A 19,483-nucleotide genomic window follows, 5' to 3' on the forward strand; every position below is an offset into this window, starting at 1 on the left:
AATAATGTTTGTTGATTAGGATAGCTTGATCTTGTAAAAACAAAATCTCATTTGGTTAAATTAGTTAATTGGTGCACATGAATTGCAGGGTTAATCATTCACTGTAGGCCTACATGTCAATAACTCGACTTGCCGACTGATCATGTCATCATTTCATGTGGGCATGCATAACGCATTATATTCACCCGCTTAGCCATCGAGTTTTATCATCCAAGATCAGCCCTTAATGGCAAGTTTTATTCTTAACACATGTGAGTTTTCGGTCCTTACTGTTGGTATAGGCTATGCTGTATGAGTCTATGAGTGCTAAAAATTATGAGAAATATGAGTTATTTTATTTTGTGATTTTGTGTCAAATTTGTTCTCAATGGTACCCAGCAACAACACAATTCAAAGTGCTATTATTAACATATTTTAAGACCGTTTATTAGGCAAACATGCATGCAACACACACACACACACACACACACACACACACACACACACATGGGGTTCTGCCTTTCCAGGTAGGCTACCTTGTTCCTTGCACCTACACACATTTCTTGCTTCAAAACACTGAAAGGCTAACACATAATAATAGTGGACATAGGATAGAGGCCCCAAAACAAATACATTTGTATAATTCCCATGTCTGAGAATGAAATGAATTTTCCTCATTTCAGACAGTAGCCAGTTACATATAATGGCAGTAAACAAAATGAATATAACAGACAATATTGATAGTATCTTTTTCAGAAGATTTCTCCTTGCTTGTTTCCATTGATTCACTCCTCCACAATTGGCATCTATAATGAATGCACACACAGTCTTCAAGCTGCAACTTAGAACGTAAATCTATTAACAGCGAGGAAAGTGTGAGAGTTCGGTCCACCATGATTTCCCCCTGGAAGTGATACCCCGGCAACAAATATTGCTCTGTGACTGTAACCCTGTTTACTATGTGACGGTTCTTAAAAGGCACCGAGGCAGAGCTGTTTTGGCATCAGCACCTACTTGTCCACAGATTGGTCTCTAAGGGAGAATGGTCAGTTTTGGTAGTCTTGGCTGTGGCAAATAGGAATCTGCCTCTAATGTGTTAAAAAATTTCAATGGCCAATGAGAATATTTCCCCAAATCTCACACATGCTGTCAGGGGCATAGCACAAGATCCTGGGCCCTATGCATAGGCAGTCCTGATGGGCCCCCATGCCCCCCCCCCCCCCATATATTCCAGAATTTTCAAGGGCCCTCTCCCCCCTTGGGGCCTTGGTAATCAGTCCCACTTTTACCCCCTGTTCGACGCCCCTGCATGCTGTCACCAGCAGAAGTGATTCCCCATCTCAGACCCTGGCTGTGGCCAATGAGAATGTTTCCCAAGCACAGTTCATGTCATTCAGTCCCTCCTGCAGTTGCTCGGCTGCTGTGCGGACCTTTGAGGCAAACGTCTTGTCTGTGGTCTTCTTCTGCTTTTCACCATCACTGATAGAGTAGTACACCTCTGGGAAAACATCAAACTCCTTCAGGATGTCGTCCGTGCTCAAGACTGTTGGCTTGGCACTGCCAGGCTTTCCATAGCGGCTCGCCGCTTCTGCTACTTGTGCCATCCACGCCGCCTCTTCACTGGCACCAGTCAGATCATGTCGCATGAGCTCTTCCATGCCAGTTCGCACTATCGCCAGACTCTCTTCCAAATCGATCACCTGGTCTCTGTACGCCTTCATGATATCCTTGCCTCTTTTTCGCTCTGTGCCCTTATACTTCTTCTTCTTCACTGCCGAACTTGCGCCCATGCCACCGGCAACTGCCACTCCTGCCCCGACCGCCGTGGCAATCAGTGAGACCCCCATGGTGACAGGTGCCAAGGCAATGCCCACCACGGCCGTCACCCCTCCGACGGCACTTCCCGTGCCTCCGCCGATGCCCATCATCCGGTGCTTCTGGCTAGACTTTTCTACTTTCTCTGCAATTTCCCTGAGCTCTGAGATGTGCCAACAAAGCGTGTCCCTGCGTCCGGGCAGCATGAACTGGAAATTCGTTAAACTCTTGCATACCCGTTGCGCTGTCTGGTTTAACCACCTGCAGGAATGCGCACAGCAACACAAAAACACTCAGACACATTTGTAGGTAGCCTATGAGCTCATGCATTCTGGCACAGGAGAGCATTTTCACTCAAACCTACATCCTCACATTCAGATGTATGTACGTACACACACACACACACACACACACACACACACACACAGTGGATTATCAACAAATGGTTATCAATCCATCTTCTTTCCACTATGTCAATTTGACATGGAAAATTAAACTCAGATTTCACTGTTGAATTTGCCTCAGTCAATACAATGATGGAGTTTAATGATATAGACATACAAACAGTTGCAGTTTTTAGTTAGATCTATTCACACAGTGACTGACTCATTTGATCCGTGGGGATGTTTCTTACCGGGTTTTTTCCTCTACAGTCATAGGTCTGCTGTAGCGTGTGAAAGGTGCGGGGTGCACTGAAACACAATTATCACAACATGTCATAGATTAAATATTCATCACAAATTATTATGTATGTTAAATTAATCAGGTAAAACAATGTTTAAAATGTGTTGAATCTGGACACAGAAGTGTGTTAAAAAAAAAAATGCAAATTGTTATCCCTGTACACACATGGGGTTCTGCCTTTCCAGGTAGGCTACCTTGTTCCTTGCACCTACACACATTTCTTGCTTCAAAACACTGAAAGGCTAACACATAATAATAGTGGACATAGGATAGAGGCCCCAAAACAAATACATTTGTATAATTTCCATGTCTGAGAATGAAATTCTTTTTCATTCTCAGACATGGGAATTATACAAATGTATTTGCAGACAGTAGCCAGTTACATATAATGGCAGTAAACAAAAGGAATATAACAGACAATATTGATAGTATCTTTTTCAGAAGATTTCTCCTTGCTTGTTTACATTGATTCACCCCTCCACAATTGTCATCTATAATTAATGCACACACAGTCTTCACAAGCAAGTTGCAACTTAAATCTATTAACAGCGAGGAAAGTGTAAGCGTTCGGTCCACCATGATTTACCCCTGGAAGTGATACCTCGGCAACAAATATTGCTGTGTGACTGTAACCCTGTTTACTATGTGACGGTTATTAAAAGGCACCAAGTTAAATTAATCAGGCACTCTTAAAACTATGTTTAAAATCTGTTGTCCCTATCTGGACACAGAGGTGTGTTAAAAAAAGGAAACAACACAAACTGTTGTCCCTAACAACGCAAGTTGTGTTGTTTTCAACACTTATGTTTTAAGACTGAGTAGTGTCTACTTGAGTAAGTTTTCTCCTCAATAAAAGGTACTGAGTTTTAAGTAAAATATTATTGTATATTTTAATTCATAATGCAACTCACTTTCCATCGTCTTCCTCCATTTTGACAGATGTTGTTCCTGCTGTGAATAAAACGGGAACACATATGATGAGTGCCACTTTCAATGAAGAATAGGTGATATGTATGTACTGTTGACACCAATCATGTTTAGACACTTACCTCCCCCTCCCTCTTATCAAGAAGTGGCTCTGATGAGGATCTTGGCAGTGTCCTGGGTGGAGATTTTGGCAATGTCCCAAGTCTAGGTGCTGGCTCATATATAGTTCCCTGTGTTAACATCCAAGCATGGACATGTGTGAGAACGACATCTAACAGCTTGGTCTGTTTTTCCAACAAAAAATGATTCAAGATTGCAGCAGTCTGAACCCTTCTCTCCGTCATACATCTTCAGGTCATGAACCTCATGTCACCTTACATTCTATCATGCTTTAGCAGCCAGCTCACATCAGATCAGTCAGCAACTCATTCATATCATGGCTCTAAAGAATAAAAGTGTGGCATTCATCTTACCACATGACATGTATTATTGGTGACTGAACATGTTTAGGTGTGTTGAACATATTCATCTTTGCCCCACATAACCCCATCAGTTTCAGTTCAGTTCAGTTCAGTTCAGTCTTAAGTTGAAATTGACATAATGGTGGACATGATACCAAAAAAAATGGTAGAAGCTATATAATAAAAAAAATCTTTGGGAAGGGAGTATATTTGCATGAGCAGTGATGCAATGGTGTTTTACTCTTGTGGCTAAATAACACTCTTAAAACGAATGTGTTGGAAACAACACAAACTGTGTCGTCCCTATCTGGACACAGAGATGTGTTAAAAACAACCCAAGGTGTGTTGTTTTCAACACATTTGTTTCAAGTTTCTGAATTAATTCGTTTCTGAATTAAAGCCTAAATTTAAATGTACAAGAAGAGTGTCTAAAGGGCTCACTGTGTTGTTGCCTGTACATGTTTATTCTACCTCATAGCCAGAGTCCCCGGGAAGCACCTCAAGATAGGCCCTGCTGTGCTCTGATTTCCTTCCATGAGAGGAGAGGGGAGAGGTCGCCGAGGGTGTTGGAGGTGGTGGAGGTGAGAAGGTGGGTGGTGGCGGCCGGGCGAGGGCATTACCTCCACTGGTTGCTGATGGCTAGTAAGATAAAAGAGAAGAGATGACCACCATGTTGTCAAATTAGGCTTAACCTCTCTTTTATACAACCAGCTGTAGACTATACACATTTTGTCTATTTGTCTTCCCTTTACAACTCTCACTTTACCTCTATGCAGAACATATTTAATATACAATAATATGTATAATACTGTTAACTGCATTTCACAGGCCTTGTACCAAACGTCATGTAGCTATAACTCTGTAGTTTAAACGTTTAAATGTTAAAATGCTTAAATGTTAATAGATGAAATATTATTCCATTGCTGTAAGTCGCTTTGGATAAACAAGTCCACCAAACACTGCACTCTTGGCTGAATCGAATCAAATCCAATCTAAGTCTCCTCTAGCCATTGGCGTTGGCCTTTTTGCATAAAACAAGAGTGCAAGCACAAAATATTTATAATTCCTGCCTTCAGGCTGACAGAAAAGGCGTCATAATGACGTGAGACTGTTGTCTCGGTTGGTTTACTGTTTCATTGTCAGTCTGTGTGCATCAGTAAGAAAATTCAGATTTAGCCTAACAATTTCCCCCTATGTGTCAGAACCTGTGTGATGGTAACAAACCTGTTTTTGCAGCTCTGAGGCATGGGCGGATTATTAACTTTTGGGCCCCTGGGCCCAGATGTATTAAGGGCCCCCCCACTTATCCCCATAAACCAAAACCAGACATTTGTTTGAAAACACCTATAGGTTAGAAAACTACTCCTGAAAACTGTGTGCAAACCTGCCCACAGCATATAAGACCAGAGTATATTCTCGATAAAAGTGTGATGCCATTTCCTCTTGACATAAAAGACAGCCTATGGCCTACACACGGTGAAAACAAAACCAAGTGGTTGTATTTGTTCATTCTTATGATTTAGATAAAATGGCATAAGCGTTTCAGTCTGAAGTTTGACGACAGCTGGATTGAGTGTGTGCACGTACAAACTACCAGCTGAAAAAATGACCCAAGTAAATAGCCAAATATTCAGTGTCATTCATTTTTCAATTCACATCAGTCATAAGTTTGTTGTCCCAAACCGGAATTGTCTGAATCATCAGTGCTCAACTTCAAGTCACAAATCCTTAAAATTAGGGCTTGAGTCAGACTCAAGTACTACTACAAGCCTTGGTGTGAAAAACTCAGAGCACATATTTATTTTGGTTTACAGGGACTTTAAACAGAACATATAGATGCAACAGAACATTAGTGTGCTGATTATGTAATAAAATACAGCACATATATAAAACTATCCTGTAAGATTCTACAGTCTTCAGTGGAACCTCTAAATAATTGTAAAATAATGTAATGAAAATATAAAAATGATTATACAATAGCTGTAACTTTTCACAATGAAAATACTGCAATTTCCAGTTACCTCTGGACGTGAGAGTCTATCATAATTTCTCTGGGTCATGGGGGGTTGCAGTCTGTCCAAGGTCTTGAGTTTTGGGGGGATCGGAGGTGGGGTGGGGACTGTCTGATTCTCTGACCGCAGTGTGTTGTATTCAACAGGCTGTCAGGGCAAATAGGACACGTCCTCATAAAGGTTATCAGACAGATGGGGCCAGTTTGGTCATTCCCACTCACATATTCACATTCTGACCAAAACACAGACACAGGCCTAAATCACCCCAATCTTTCAGCAAGTACTCGATTTATTTTTTGACCTGATTCAACAAAAAAAAATCCATGACTGGCTGAGCACCTATGCATTCTGCTGTTTTTGCAGTTGACATGTAATTTTGTTTTATTGAATGGAAGGGTTTTGCTAACAAAAAAAATGTTGTTTATTAGATTATGTATGGTTATTTATTTGATTGTTTAAAAACTAAGTTCTAAAATCTAAAAGCATGGTAGTCGGCTGAAAGGTGGACATCCTCTTGCACAGGTGGACATACCTGTTGGGATGTCACGTGTATTCTTGACACCTGTTCTGATAGTAGAGGTATTTCCTCAGTTGAGGTGTTGGGTGTCGCTGAGGTAGGGTTCTGTGTTCCTGCACTGTAGATGCGTCTGGTTCTCGGGGAAGGAATAGGCTTCGGAGATGGGGAGGTCAGGGGGCTCTCCACGGCAACAACGCCCTGAAAGTGAACATTGGTGCCAATGTTAAAGCCACATTAAAGAATTTTGGTCTAAAACTAGAGAGTGCGTACCACCTAAAAGTCATGCAGAAACTTTGCAAACTCCAATAGGAGCATCGTTTACACTGAGAACAGCTTGTACATATGCTAAATAGTGTTTGGTGATAGAGTTGCATGCTGTAAAGGTTTTTCCATATTTGCTTCCATGGAGTGGTGTCATGCTGCCCATTTGGGTTCTCCTCCTCTCACCTCAGAGTCCTGTGACTGGGTCTTGTGTGGCCCCGGTGATCTGCTGGGCACGGATGGTGAATGTGGAGGCCTCAGGGCAGTCCGGGGCGAGGGTTCTAGCTCCTTCTCAGTGGTGGAGAATGAAACAGGAGATGGAGTCTGTCCGCCATGGCTGGTGTCGCTCGAGGTCAGAACATTGGGGTGCCGGTAGATGTTGCTCTTGGGGGGCACGACAGGGGGGCAGCCAGGACGAGGGGAGACAGGGTGTTCCAAATCCGCAGAACCCTGAAAGAGTTGCATGCAGTGAATCAAGATGAGTAAAGAAAAGTTCAGTAAATAGGCTTAGTCCACTGCTGCCAATGTATGCAATCCAAACTCAGCGTGTACGGTTTATGCATCCTGATTTATAATTAGCTTTGAATCACTCACAGTTGAGTGGCTAGGCGTGTAAATTAAGGCATTGTGCTTTAAGCATAGCTCCGCACAAATACATCATCTGTGATTTTGGAGATGTAGTCTGATTGAGAAATAATTGATCAATCAATTAAGAACACCCATCAGTTCAGCGTGACATTTACATGATCAATGTTGGGTGAATCATGAGTAGCACTTTGATTCGGAGATAAATGTTGTGGTGTGGGTGATGACGTAAGTGATGCTGGTGATCGTAGAAAGGGCTGTTGAATAGAAAACACATACACACATGCACGCACACACACACACACACACACACACACACACACACACACACACACGCACATACAGACACACATGCACACACGTATGCATGCATGCATGCATGCACGCACACACATTAAACAAACCAACACACAGAGACCATCATGATTTTTGAACACTGTTGATGTCTTCTTCAAAGAAAAAAAGAAGCCATGATTCACATTGGATTTACCTTGAGACTGACTGGAGGCCTGCTGGGAGTTTCAGGGCCTCTAGGTGTCTGGTACAGAGAAGTTTTTTTAGGAGGGACTGCAGGAGGTTTAATGGGTCTAGACTCGTCTTGGTAAAAGTCCACTCCATGTGTGGAACAAAGAAAGTGTGCATCAGCATCTTCTTCAGTCATTTCAGTGTTTTTTAATGGATTACAGGTCACTGATCCTTAAAGTTATATTGCCTTTCCAAATTCAGGCCTTACACACAAGCCTGAAAGCCAACACATCTGAGTCTTACATTTCTTTTAAAGTCATTGAGGAAGGAGTTGTTTTAAGTTATTCCAGGATTATACTGTGCAGATCTATGTAAAATGGTTGCTATTTTTACATAATCAATATTCAAATCACTTCAATCAAGGAGGTGACGTCTCATGTGATGCAGGAAGGGTACTATTTCTGAACGTTCGGCATTGTTATCTGGTGGCTGGCGATATCCACTGGTTTAACCTGTCGAGTGACTTTCATGGCGGTGAGGGGTTAGGTATTCTTTTATCTGTCTGTATGAGTTATGTAATTTGCCCCTGAGTTTTGGTAGCAAGCCACAGTCACTGCAGCCAAACAATAAACAGAAATGGGTGCCGGTATTACAGGTAGTATTTGCATTCACATTTTAAGAACTTAATTAGGTCTTATTCAGACTGGCTTTGCCCTAGAAATTCACATCAATAGGCCTAATCTACAAGAACACAATACTTATTTTTTGCTCTCTTTTACGCTTGTAAAATGAAATGAAAATCCACTGATAAATCCACTGATACGTTTTTAAACTCTTTTTAAAAAATTTTACCTTTGGACTTTGAACATCTCCCTGCATCACAAGCCAACCTGCAAGTACAGTATTGCCATGCCACATCCTTTAAAATCCTGCACACACGTATGACAGTGGCTTCACATTCTGTAAAACTCTGTAATTACTCAGCCTGGGTGGGCTATAGCTCCAGGATAGTATGAGTCCACAAAGGCCAAGGTCTGAGTCCTGTCTAAAGTCATCTCTTGACCCCACTGACCGATGCATCGTTTTCCTAGCTTACCCTCTTCCACTCACACCTTCTGCACTGTTGGGTCAATACGATGTTAAAACCCAAATAAAGGTAAAATGTAGAATAAGAGAATTGCCCGACTTACCATGTTCTCTTTTGAATCCCACCTTTTCATTAAACATTCATTCAACACTCAACATTACATCCTCGCAAGTGCAAATAGAGCCAGTCACTGACAACCTGGTGTTTTGGTCTCAGGAGGATGTTGTCTGACACTGACACTGAACAGTGTCTCCCACACTACAAGTGTAAAAAGGACCACGGTGTTCCAGAGGTGGTGCTTAACCAAAACAACCAATCAAGTAGTCAGGATGTCTTCCTCATTCCTCTGGTTCAATGCCCTTCTGTTGCCTCTCTCTCAAATATAGGGGATTTTCATACATGGGAAATTTACTGAGTTTAACACACGTCAAAGAACAATTGCGCAATTCTGAGAATGTAGGCTACAGATAGGATAGTTTTGATTTCACCAGTGCTTTGCATCAGTCAAAAAACCATGACCGTTTTAGAGGCTTTGGCCCTTGGCGTCATGGTGACTTTATTATGATTATTCATTGTGTTATAATTGTAAGACAATATTACTTTCTCAAACTGGTGGCATCAGTATAACAAAGTGTTACACAGAGGCATATTCATGAGCCCCCATGTTTGTTCACTGTTGCTGCCTGGTTGCTGCCTGTTGCTGCCTGGTAGCTCTAGCTGTTGGCTGCAGCATCTCGAGCTAGGTAGAACTGATTGTTTTACTAGGTACTTGAGGACCTTTAGAAACAGAGATCTATGTAAAAAATCACCATAATTAATTGTCCGCATGAATTTTCTTCAGGAGCTTTTGTTTTTCTTGTTTGTAATCTTGTGCAACATGTAGACAAGACTTGATCCACCCCTTAATTCGATTGACGGACAATAGACTACATTTTTTTGTTTTTTTTCTCAATGACCTTTAATTCTCCTTTAACACCCAACAAAAAAACCAATTGTACGTACGAATTGTCTTCAGGAGCTTTTGTTTTTCTTGTTTGTTATCTTGTGCAACATGTAGACAAGATTTGATCCACCCCTTAGTTCACACAGACTACATTTTTTTGCTTTTTTTCAGTCACAACTGATAAGCCTAAGTATGCCCGTACATACAGAACGCACAGAAACACAATGCATTCATGTCACAGTTACTGTGTCTGTCGACACCCATTGTAAAGACAGCTCTGAGTCATCAATTGGATCACGGTATTTCTACACGGTATTTTCTGTTACCAGAGTTAATGTTGTACTGTTACTGGTCAATTTCATGCAAATCTGTAGCAGTCAAGGAGTATTGTGTAATTTGGAGTAATTTGGATTCAGAACTAATGATTTTTATATTCATAAGTGGTTTATGTCCTTATGTTTCTGTTATGTGTTCTTCCACATATGATATGACTAGTTATTTCATTCTGTTCCTGTACTGTCCCTGTGTACAGCTGTGAGAATAAGTTTGCACGCCCATGCTAAAGTTTACTAAAAAGAGCAATAAAAAAATCATCTTTTGGAAATTGTACCTACGTATGGTGAAGGGTATGTGTATACAAGTTTATTGTATATTGGGCCTTTCTCAAACCCAAGGTCGCTTTACATAGTAGAAGGAAAACACAACAACAGACAGACAAACAATAACAATACAATAACAATAACAATACAACAAAGACAACCTATGTCTGTAGAGCTATGTGTTGGATGTGGAGGAGAAAGGTCTTGAGATGTGCCTTGAAGAAAGGCAGAGAAGGATAGTCACAGAGAGGTTGGAGTTTGGGGCCCAAGGAGGCACTGAAGGACCTGCCACCCAGGGTGGAAAGTCTGGTGCGGGGGATAACTAAGATGTTTTGGTCAGAGGATCTGAGTGAGCGGGAAGGAGTGTAAGGGGTCAGGAGGTCACACATGTAGGGGGGAGCAAGGATGGGGGGCTTTGAAGGTGAGTAGTGGTACTTTGTATTAATCCGGGACGGAACTGGTAGCCAGTGAAGTTGATGGAGAATGGGGGTGATTTGTGGAGATCGTTTGGTATTGGGTGAGGAGCATGGCTGCAGAGTTTTGAATGTATTGCAGTCTTTGAAGGGATTTAGTGGGGAAACCAAGGAAAAGTGAGTTGCATGCAATCTAGATGGGACATGATGAAGGAGTGGACCAAAGTCTGTGCATCACTAACAGAGGAAGGGTCGGAGGCGGGCAATGTTGCGGAGGTAAAAGAAGGCAGTCTTAGTGAGTGCTTTGATAAGAGGATCAAAGCTGAGGGTGGAGTCAATTTGAATGCCAAGGTTTTTGACTGACAACAAGAGTAGAGTGAACAGGTGAACAGATCTGTGAGATTTGGAGAGCATGCTTTTAGGGCCAATCAGCAGAATTTCGGTTTTGTCTGTATTGAGTTTGAGAAAATTGTTTTGCATCCATAATTTTAAGTCAGAAAGGCAGTCAGTGAGGGAGCGTGGTGTGGGGTCAGAGGGAGAGGGAGTGGTAAGATAGAGTTGAATGTCATTTGCATAGCAGTGGAAATTAAGACCGTGGCTACGAATAATCTGGCCAAGAGGGAGGCTGTATATGAGAAAGAGGAGGGGCCCAAGTACAGAACCCTGGGAGACACCACGAGTGACAGGGGACTTGGGAGACTAATGTGGACCAAGTGTGAAAAACTGCTTTAACTGCTTTCCTGATTTTAAGGAAGACTATTTATTTATTTACGATACATTATTCATTCACAAAGAAAATTGGTGTCTTTAAAGGTTAGATTTTTCCTATTTTTTTAAATTAAGGCAATAAGATCAATTTCCAAAATATGTCTTTTTTTATTCCTCTTTTTAGTCAACTTTAGCATGGGTGTGTAAACTTATTCTCACAACTGTATATCTGTGTGTGACTATGTGTTTAGAGATAAGTGAGAATATTATAACTTATAGCAGTGTTTCACTGTTCTGCATGGCTATGACGTATATTTATGCCAAAACCAAAGATTGCAGTGCAAAGCAGTGGTGAAGGCTTTCTGATAAAAAAAAAAGCATGAGGTGAAGGCTTTCTGATAAAAAAAAGAGTGAATTTTCCTACACTGTATTTCCCAATCAAACTAGCCTATGTAAAATACAGTGAAGACACATTTGAAGATTCCATGAATTTGACTTAGTATGGCTCTTTTGATGTAAAATCATTTGTTAATGTAAAATTCCTTGTCTTGTGACAATTTGGCAGATTGACTCCTTCAGAGCCAATCCGAATGGAGGACTTACTGGTCTTCACTTATCCTGATTGGTGGAAGGAACCATGGGAGAACCCATCATATGTTCTCTTGAACATATAACAGAATACTGTTCCCTCTTAAAAGAGGAAACCGTGGAAGCCTCCTCAAGACGGACCATGGCTCGACTTCAGCTACTGATCATCTCTCTGCTTGTTCTTCACGTTGCAGCGGTCATCAGGTAAGATTGGGACTTTAATATCATGGCGTAGAGAGGAGTAGAGTAGAACAGAGTTCAACAGAGTGGAGGGGCTACATGCTTTCAATCCAAAGAGAGGCTATACATACCTATGATTAGACTTTATTTTCAACCATAATGCCTCCACATTCTGGTAAAGATAATACACTTTCAGTACTTACCAGTAAAAGTGACTACACTTACTACTTTTGACAGTTTTTTCCATACAGCATGTGGATATAATGTTAATGCAAGTACAAAATTGAATCAATGCTTTATTGGTGATATACAGCCAATGTGATTGTGCACATTACATAAAACAGTTTTGTACCCTTTGCTATTGTACCCTTTGCTTCAATTTTGTGGTTAGATTCTCCGCCATTGTGCCAACTCTTTGCTATTCATGGCAACATCATAACCTCCATCCGTGGCCTACTCGTTCTTTTCCTAGTAGGACAAATGTAGGTGGGGGGAGTGATTGAATGGCATTCCAACTGCCCCCTGGGTGCCAAATTAAGGGCTGCCCACAGCTCCGGGGGTATATGTGCGCTCCTAGTGTGTGTAGGGCTCCAAGTATGTGTGTGAATGTGTGTGTGTACACTACCCCCAGATGGGTAAAATGCAGAAAACATTTTTTTCTAGAGGACCAATAAAGTGTAACTTACATACTCTTTGCTCTTTTTCAGCTTACAAACATAAGCTCCACACTCATTATTAAAGTGTGTATGTGGCCATTTTCCTCCATGCTCTCATTGTCTGTTGCAGGATCCCTCTGAAGCGTGAGGTACTCAGCGTAGAGGTGGAAGCCGACATGGACTTACAGGACCAGGGACTGGATGAGGAGTGGATACTCAAGGAGTTAGAGGAGGATGACGAAGAGGCAGTTGCTGACATCTCTAAAACGACGGTGCTGGGAGAAACGCATCCAGATAACCCATCAGCATCACCGTTTAAAACACTCATTCTGCACCACAAGGAGGTAAGCAGTTAATGATGTTTTTGGTTTTTTTGCAGACATTTTGAACTATACAACATGATAGTAGAACTGTAGTTCAGTTATGGGTGCAGCTACACATAGAGGTAATGTCTTGTATTACTTTTGCATTTAGTTTTCCTCCAGTTTTATTTTTTTTATACCACTGCTCCAGTTGCACTGTTCCTTCTCTTTTACACCCCTCTCTTCCTCTGGGGTGACACCAGGCAGGGCAATCAGGGTCAGGCTATGTCATCAGGAAAAAGTTAACAAGTTTAAATACTGTACATATTGGACATCTTGGACTGGCCAACCAGACTGGTTTGGGAGAAACAATACCGATACTGGATATAAAAGCCACAAAGTTTGCCTTTGCAGACACTTTGACGTTTGACTTCGACACCGTGTTCGAAAGTCGACGCTGTGTGACGAACAGGGAAATCCCTGACGAAGAATTCCTCGAAACATGAATAACGTAGAATGCGACAACACTAATGAAAGTATGAGGGAAAATTGCTACACTAATGAGAGGAAGCCAGGTTAAAAACTCCACAATAAGTATGTAAGTAAGTATAAGTATATATACTCTTTTGATCCCATGAGGGAAATTTGGTCTCTGCATTTATCCTAATCCGTGAATTAGTGAAACACACACAGCACACAGTGTACACACAGTGAGGTGAAGCACACACTAATCCCGGCGCAGTGAGCTGCCTGCATCAACAGCGGTGCTCGGGGAGCAGTGAGGGGTTAGGTGCCTTGCTCAAGGGCACTTCAGCCGTGCCTACTGGTCGGGGTTCAAACCGGCAACCCTCCGGTTACAGGTCCGAAGTGCTAACCGGTAGGCCACGGCTGCCCCAATAGGAAGCATCCTAACCAGATGGACAGAATACTGCAAAGAATTGTACTACTATGCACTGGATCCTGACAGCGGCATACTTACTGTACTTCAAACAGCAATGAGCCAGTTATACAGGAATAAGTTGAGGAGGAAATTAGAACTCATAAGACACAGAATTCACCTGGAATTCTTCCACCTACTCTCTACTGAGACTCTTAAGAGAAGAAATTCACCAAGAATACCTCAGCATACTCCGATGGTGGACAGAAAGACGCAGAGCAATTAGACTTACACCGCCTCCATTTCAACATTCCAATCAATCTTTATCAGTAGGCCAATTTTATGTAGTGATCCCTCTTCTTGTCCCTCATCCAGAGCTTGTATGGGCTGGTCAGGATCGGAACCCCCCCACAGGTGTTCAAGGTGGAGTTCAGCACAGCCTCCGCAGGCCTACACATCCCATCAGCCAACTGCTCGCACAAAGGGCATGCCTGCCTTGAGTCCATGCAAATCCGCAGACACAGAAACAAACACACACACACACACACACACACACACACAAATGCATGTTATATTGTACGAGTGGCCTCCTTGCATTTCCCTGTACAGGGGCACAGAGGAAATATGACTCCTCCAAGTCAAGCACGTATGTGAACAACGGCACTGAGGCCTCAGTCCACATGGGCAACTTAACAGTGAAAGCCATCGTCAGCCAGGACGTGGTTCATGTGAGTAACTCTCACACATATCATATAATTAAAGACACACAGACATACAGTACATCTACACTTTTACACATCTAATAACAGCTAACTCACTCACTCACAAACACACACACACACACACACACACACACACACACACACACACACACACACACACTGCACACTGTTCTGGTCACTACAACAACATTTATGTTAGTGCTAAGTAATAAATCAAATCTCAATATTAGAATCCATCCATCCAATATTAGAATCTATCCATCATTTGTAGTTTGCAGGCGTGCAAGTGCCAGCCCAACAGTTTTTGCGGAAATTGTGGATGAACCTTCAGTTGTGGCGTCCCATATTGATGGGGTGTTAGGTCTGGCCTACCTCTCCATCCCTCACCTTGGTGACCTTCCAGTGTTCGACCGCATCATGGCCCTGAAGCTGCTGCCATTGAACATCATCTCTCATTACTTCAACAGGTAAACCTGCAAAAATTGCTGATGTACAATAGCATCGGCAGCATCACTGACTGACAACCGGTTGATCCAGGTTCAATTCCTGCCTTTGCGAGTTTGTGTCACTTTGGGGAAAAGTGTCTGCAAATATCAGTCAATTTTAACTTTAGCAATAATTAATGATCATTCCACCATTTATCATGGAATAGTCATGTCATGACAATCAGGAATACAGGTAGTATAGCTAGTGATTCCCAATCGAGACACAGAAATGCAACAGTGTGAGTCTCTGCATATACATATCTTGGCATTTGGCTGGATGGGGAACCTTGTAATGAAACTATGACGAACATTAGTTTCTTCTACAGAAACAAAACCAGCCTCCCTATATGTAGTAGAAAACAAATTGTTGAAGCAATTTTTATGTCAGTGTTAGACTATTGAGATGTGATTTATAAATGGAAATGCAGCTGCTTCTTCACTCAAAGCCCTGGACGAAGTCTATCACTCTGCCCTTAGAGTTATTACTAGTGATAGCTTTAGTACTCATCATTCAATGACAATTTGTGTCCTCTATTATAAAGTGGATTGCCATCTTTAGCAGAAAGGGGAAATACACATTGGTATTTATTTATCTACAAAGATATTGTTGGGAAGATACCATGTTATGTTTCCAATATGCTTGTTTGGAATTTTAGTCTCCATCAGACCAGATCGAATGACTGATGTTCAAGGTTCCTCATATCCAATATCCATTCTGAGTTGGTCTGAGTTCAGCCTTTTGCTGTAATGCCCCTACTTCCTGGAAGATCTGTAATCACAAACCTTCCTACGTCAATTTGTACCTATTTTAATTAAATGTATATATTATTACAGTGCATGTTATCTTCTTATTATTATTATTCTTCCCACCAAATGTCTACGTCTAATTCAGCTTCAACCGTTTAACGTAGAAAACTTCGTTCAAACTTTGTAACGTAGGTCTTGAAAAGGACACTTGAGGAATGTATTTTTCACTTTTGTAAACTTTATACTTTTTGAGATATTAACCAAAAACAAGCTTATTTTTCCCCATAGACTTTACATTAGCACTATGACATCAAAATGGACTAATTAACTTGATTTGCACCTGTATCAACTTCCAGCTGCTCAACTAGGACCCATCAAAGGGCTAGTTAAACTGATTGCACATGTATCAACTGCTTTCTGCTTAACTAGGCCAACTCTCTGTGTCTCTCCATTCTACAAGGATATAAGGCACATTCCATCCAACTTTCTATCCATTCATCCTCTTCAAACCATTCACTCATCCACCCATTAAACTATCCATCAACATCCATTAAACAATCTGCCTATCTACATCCATTCAACTTTCTGTCTATCAACATCCATTACACTATCTACATTCAACTTTTAAACTATATACTCTGTCTCAGGCTTTAAGCATACAATCTGGCTCTCTTAAGACTACAGATTCTGTTCCTATTTCCTCTGCCCACAACTGTTTCAAAATAAATGTCCTCACTACAATAATTCACTATTAAATAATTTAACTATTTAAACTACTCAACTATTTAACTGTTCAGCCATTTCAACTGTCAGTTGTTATCAACTATGACTCCTGCCAACTGTTTCCAAATAAAAGTTTGTTTGGCATTTTATGTTAATATACAGTATGTTTATATTTTCATGCACTGGTAATTTCCTCGAAATTACATTTTCTAGTTATTATTATTATTATTATTATTATTATTATTATTGTTATTGTTATATTCATAATTAATTACTATTATTTGTATGTATTTTCATATTCATGTATCTTATTGTATTTCAATTTTTTGGTTTTATTTGTAGGCCTATACTTTTCACTACAATTATTGTCTACTATTTATTTTGTTGTTTCATATTGTAATCTCGGCTTCACTGAAAATGAGGACTACCCTCAGTGAACCTCCGAGAATAAAAAAAGGTTGAATGAATGAATGAATATGTGTGTGTGACTTAAAATGTGTGTGTTTGTGTGTGTGTTAAAACAGTCACACTGGCCTGGGTGAGCTGATGCTAGGAGGAACGAATCCGGATCACTGCGAGGGAGAGCTACACTACGTTCCTGTGGCTGACAAATCCAACTGGCAGATACCGCTGGAGAGGTGAGTGCAGCATACCTCAGCCATCATGATAGTCCAGGAGTCCAGGACTATTCAGGGACATGCTCACATCTGAGGTAGTGCTAGAGGGCAAACAAGCCAAATAAGTGCTTGGGCCCGTCGGGCCTTTTTTTAAGTGACCGTCAGTCATGTCATCATTATATAATTTCAAAGACACAACGACACGACAGTCTGTTTCTCTGTGTGTTTCTGAAAGAATTTCCGTGGGGAGGAACCTCACCCTGTGTGAGGAGGGGTGCCGGGCATCGTTACAAACTTGTGCGAAGGGGATCTTTGGCCCAGCCGATGACATTAATGCTCTTCACACAGCTATTGGGGCGAAGCCCAGTGAGAAATACGGCGCGGTAAGAAGTGTCTCTGGTTGCCCATGAACTAGGACACGGGTGCACAGTCCTGCTCCTCCCTGCACCTTGATCTATCTACCTGTTCCTGCTGAGAATCAGTGCAATTATAAACTCCCTTGAACAGATATAGAAGGCTAATCAAGGGGGGGATCATTTAATATAAGTGACATTAGATATTGTGCATGTTATAATTACAGAAATATATTACAACCTTTAGAAGCCAACCTGGAATAGCACAGCATTAACTCCATTCTTCAACGAAAAATTAAAACCAACTCATAATATCCATGTTAAAAAGTTGCATCATGCAGAATGATTCTTTTTTTCCCCCAGCACACTGTGAAGTGTCATGGAATGTTACGCCTGCCTATAATCTCTTTCAACCTTGGAGGAAAGGTGTTTATTCTCTCTCCCCTTGACTACATCAAAAGGGTAAACTATACACCCGCACACATTTACTCATGATTATGTTATGCCTTTGTACTGTACTGTATGTAACACATGCTCTCACATACACACCCATACCGTTATGTGTACAAATGTAATTTTAATATTACTTAGCACTAACATAAATGTTGTTATAGTGACCAGAACAGTGTGCAATTAAAGTGTGTAGCTAGGTGTGTGTGTGTTTGTGTGTGTATGTGGATGTATGTCTGTGTGTGTTTGAGTATGATATGTGTGAGTGTTACTCGCATGAACCACGTCCTGGCTGACGATGATGCTGACGATGGCTTTCACTGTTAAGTTGCCCATGTGGACTGAGGCCTCAGTGCCGTTGTTCACATACGTGCTTGACTTGGAGGAGTCATATTTCCTCTGTGCCCCTGTACAGGGAAATGAAAGGAGACCACTCGTACATTATAACGTGTGTGTGTGTGTGTGTGTGTATGTGTGTGTGTGTGTGTGTGTGTGTGTGTGTGTGTGTGTGTATGTGTATGTGTATGTGTGTGTGTGTGTGTGTGTGTGTGTGTGTACATATATGCTCTTCTTATTGGTCTGTGGTGGATGTCATAATTCTAACTATATGAGACGTTAACCAACCCGTGTGTCCTGTGGGGTGATCTGCTCACAGTTTTATTGTTGGCATTAACCCTCAGCGTCCTGCTTCCACAGGTAGAGGTCACCCCCAGACACCAGCACCAGCACAAGCTCCACGTGTGTGTGTCACGTTTCCATGCGCACAGACGCAGCCTGCATGGGGAGCAGTGGGTTCTGGGAGAGACCTTCCTGCACCACCTCTACACCGTGTTTGACCGCGACCAGGACCGCGTGGGCTTCGCCCCTCTGAAGAGGCACAACTCTGGACCCAAGCCCCACTTGCCCCCTGGCAGTGCCGCTGATGGTCTCCCGGAGTCACTGCTGGTGGGTTAAGGCTGTGGGGGAATCTGCCCCAGAAGCCTCTAGGGCAGAGATGACAGGCTGTCGCTTTGGGCAGTAAGAGGCTTTATGATCCAAGTGCAGAGCTGCTGTTAGCAGATGCTGTTTGCAAACCTGTTTCTGGTTTCCTTAATAATGCTTCAAAGCTAATAAAGTAGACTAGTTTGAATGCATACTGGTTGTTTTTTATTGACTCCAAGGGAGAAATGTGTAGCTGAAAAACTGGCTTTTACCTGGGTGAAAATATACACCCAGTACACTAAATACATCACTTTTATAATGAACTGTGTTCCCGTGTATATCCAGAGTAAAAATTTGACTCCCCCATTTTCTTTGCATAACACTCTGGTTAAACAGCGCCATCTGG

General features: G+C 41.7%; 2 protein-coding genes across 8 annotated transcripts; one reads left to right on the forward strand and one right to left on the reverse strand.

Annotated features, from left to right (window-relative positions):
- Positions 1-1,228: 1,228 nt before the first annotated feature.
- LOC125295792 (mucin-2-like) lies at positions 1,229-9,003 on the reverse strand. 5 transcript variants are annotated; one of them, XM_048245282.1, is made up of 11 exons: positions 8,897-9,003; positions 7,732-7,853; positions 7,400-7,498; positions 6,843-7,106; positions 6,411-6,593; positions 5,888-6,025; positions 4,338-4,505; positions 3,528-3,635; positions 3,390-3,429; positions 2,429-2,486; positions 1,229-2,055 (listed from the first exon to the last, which is right to left on the reverse strand). In XM_048245282.1, exons 1-11 carry the CDS (start codon positions 8,931-8,933, stop codon positions 1,320-1,322), a joined length of 1,953 nt encoding a protein of 650 aa, XP_048101239.1. In that variant the 5' UTR covers positions 8,934-9,003; the 3' UTR covers positions 1,229-1,319. The 5 variants fall into 5 exon arrangements, with proteins under 5 accessions (XP_048101239.1, XP_048101238.1, XP_048101237.1 ...); XM_048245281.1 differs by having other exon boundaries at positions 7,732-7,982; positions 8,897-8,983; XM_048245280.1 differs by lacking the exon at positions 8,897-9,003 and having other exon boundaries at positions 7,732-8,880.
- On the forward strand, positions 4,414-19,265 carry LOC125295796 (cathepsin D-like). 3 transcript variants are annotated; one of them, XM_048245287.1, is made up of 9 exons: positions 4,414-4,455; positions 12,022-12,248; positions 13,011-13,224; positions 14,435-14,787; positions 15,053-15,248; positions 17,261-17,374; positions 17,589-17,736; positions 18,070-18,168; positions 18,853-19,265. In XM_048245287.1, exons 5-9 carry the CDS (start codon positions 15,199-15,201, stop codon positions 19,108-19,110), a joined length of 669 nt encoding a protein of 222 aa, XP_048101244.1. In that variant the 5' UTR covers positions 4,414-4,455; positions 12,022-12,248; positions 13,011-13,224; positions 14,435-14,787; positions 15,053-15,198; the 3' UTR covers positions 19,111-19,265. The 3 variants fall into 3 exon arrangements, with proteins under 3 accessions (XP_048101244.1, XP_048101246.1, XP_048101245.1); XM_048245289.1 differs by having other exon boundaries at positions 14,669-14,787; XM_048245288.1 differs by lacking the exon at positions 4,414-4,455 and adding an exon at positions 6,937-7,008.
- The last annotated feature ends 218 nt before the right edge of the window (positions 19,266-19,483 follow it).

Source organism: Alosa alosa, chromosome 6 (genome assembly GCF_017589495.1).
Source record: "Alosa alosa isolate M-15738 ecotype Scorff River chromosome 6, AALO_Geno_1.1, whole genome shotgun sequence".
Classification (NCBI taxonomy): domain Eukaryota; kingdom Metazoa; phylum Chordata; class Actinopteri; order Clupeiformes; family Clupeidae; genus Alosa; species Alosa alosa.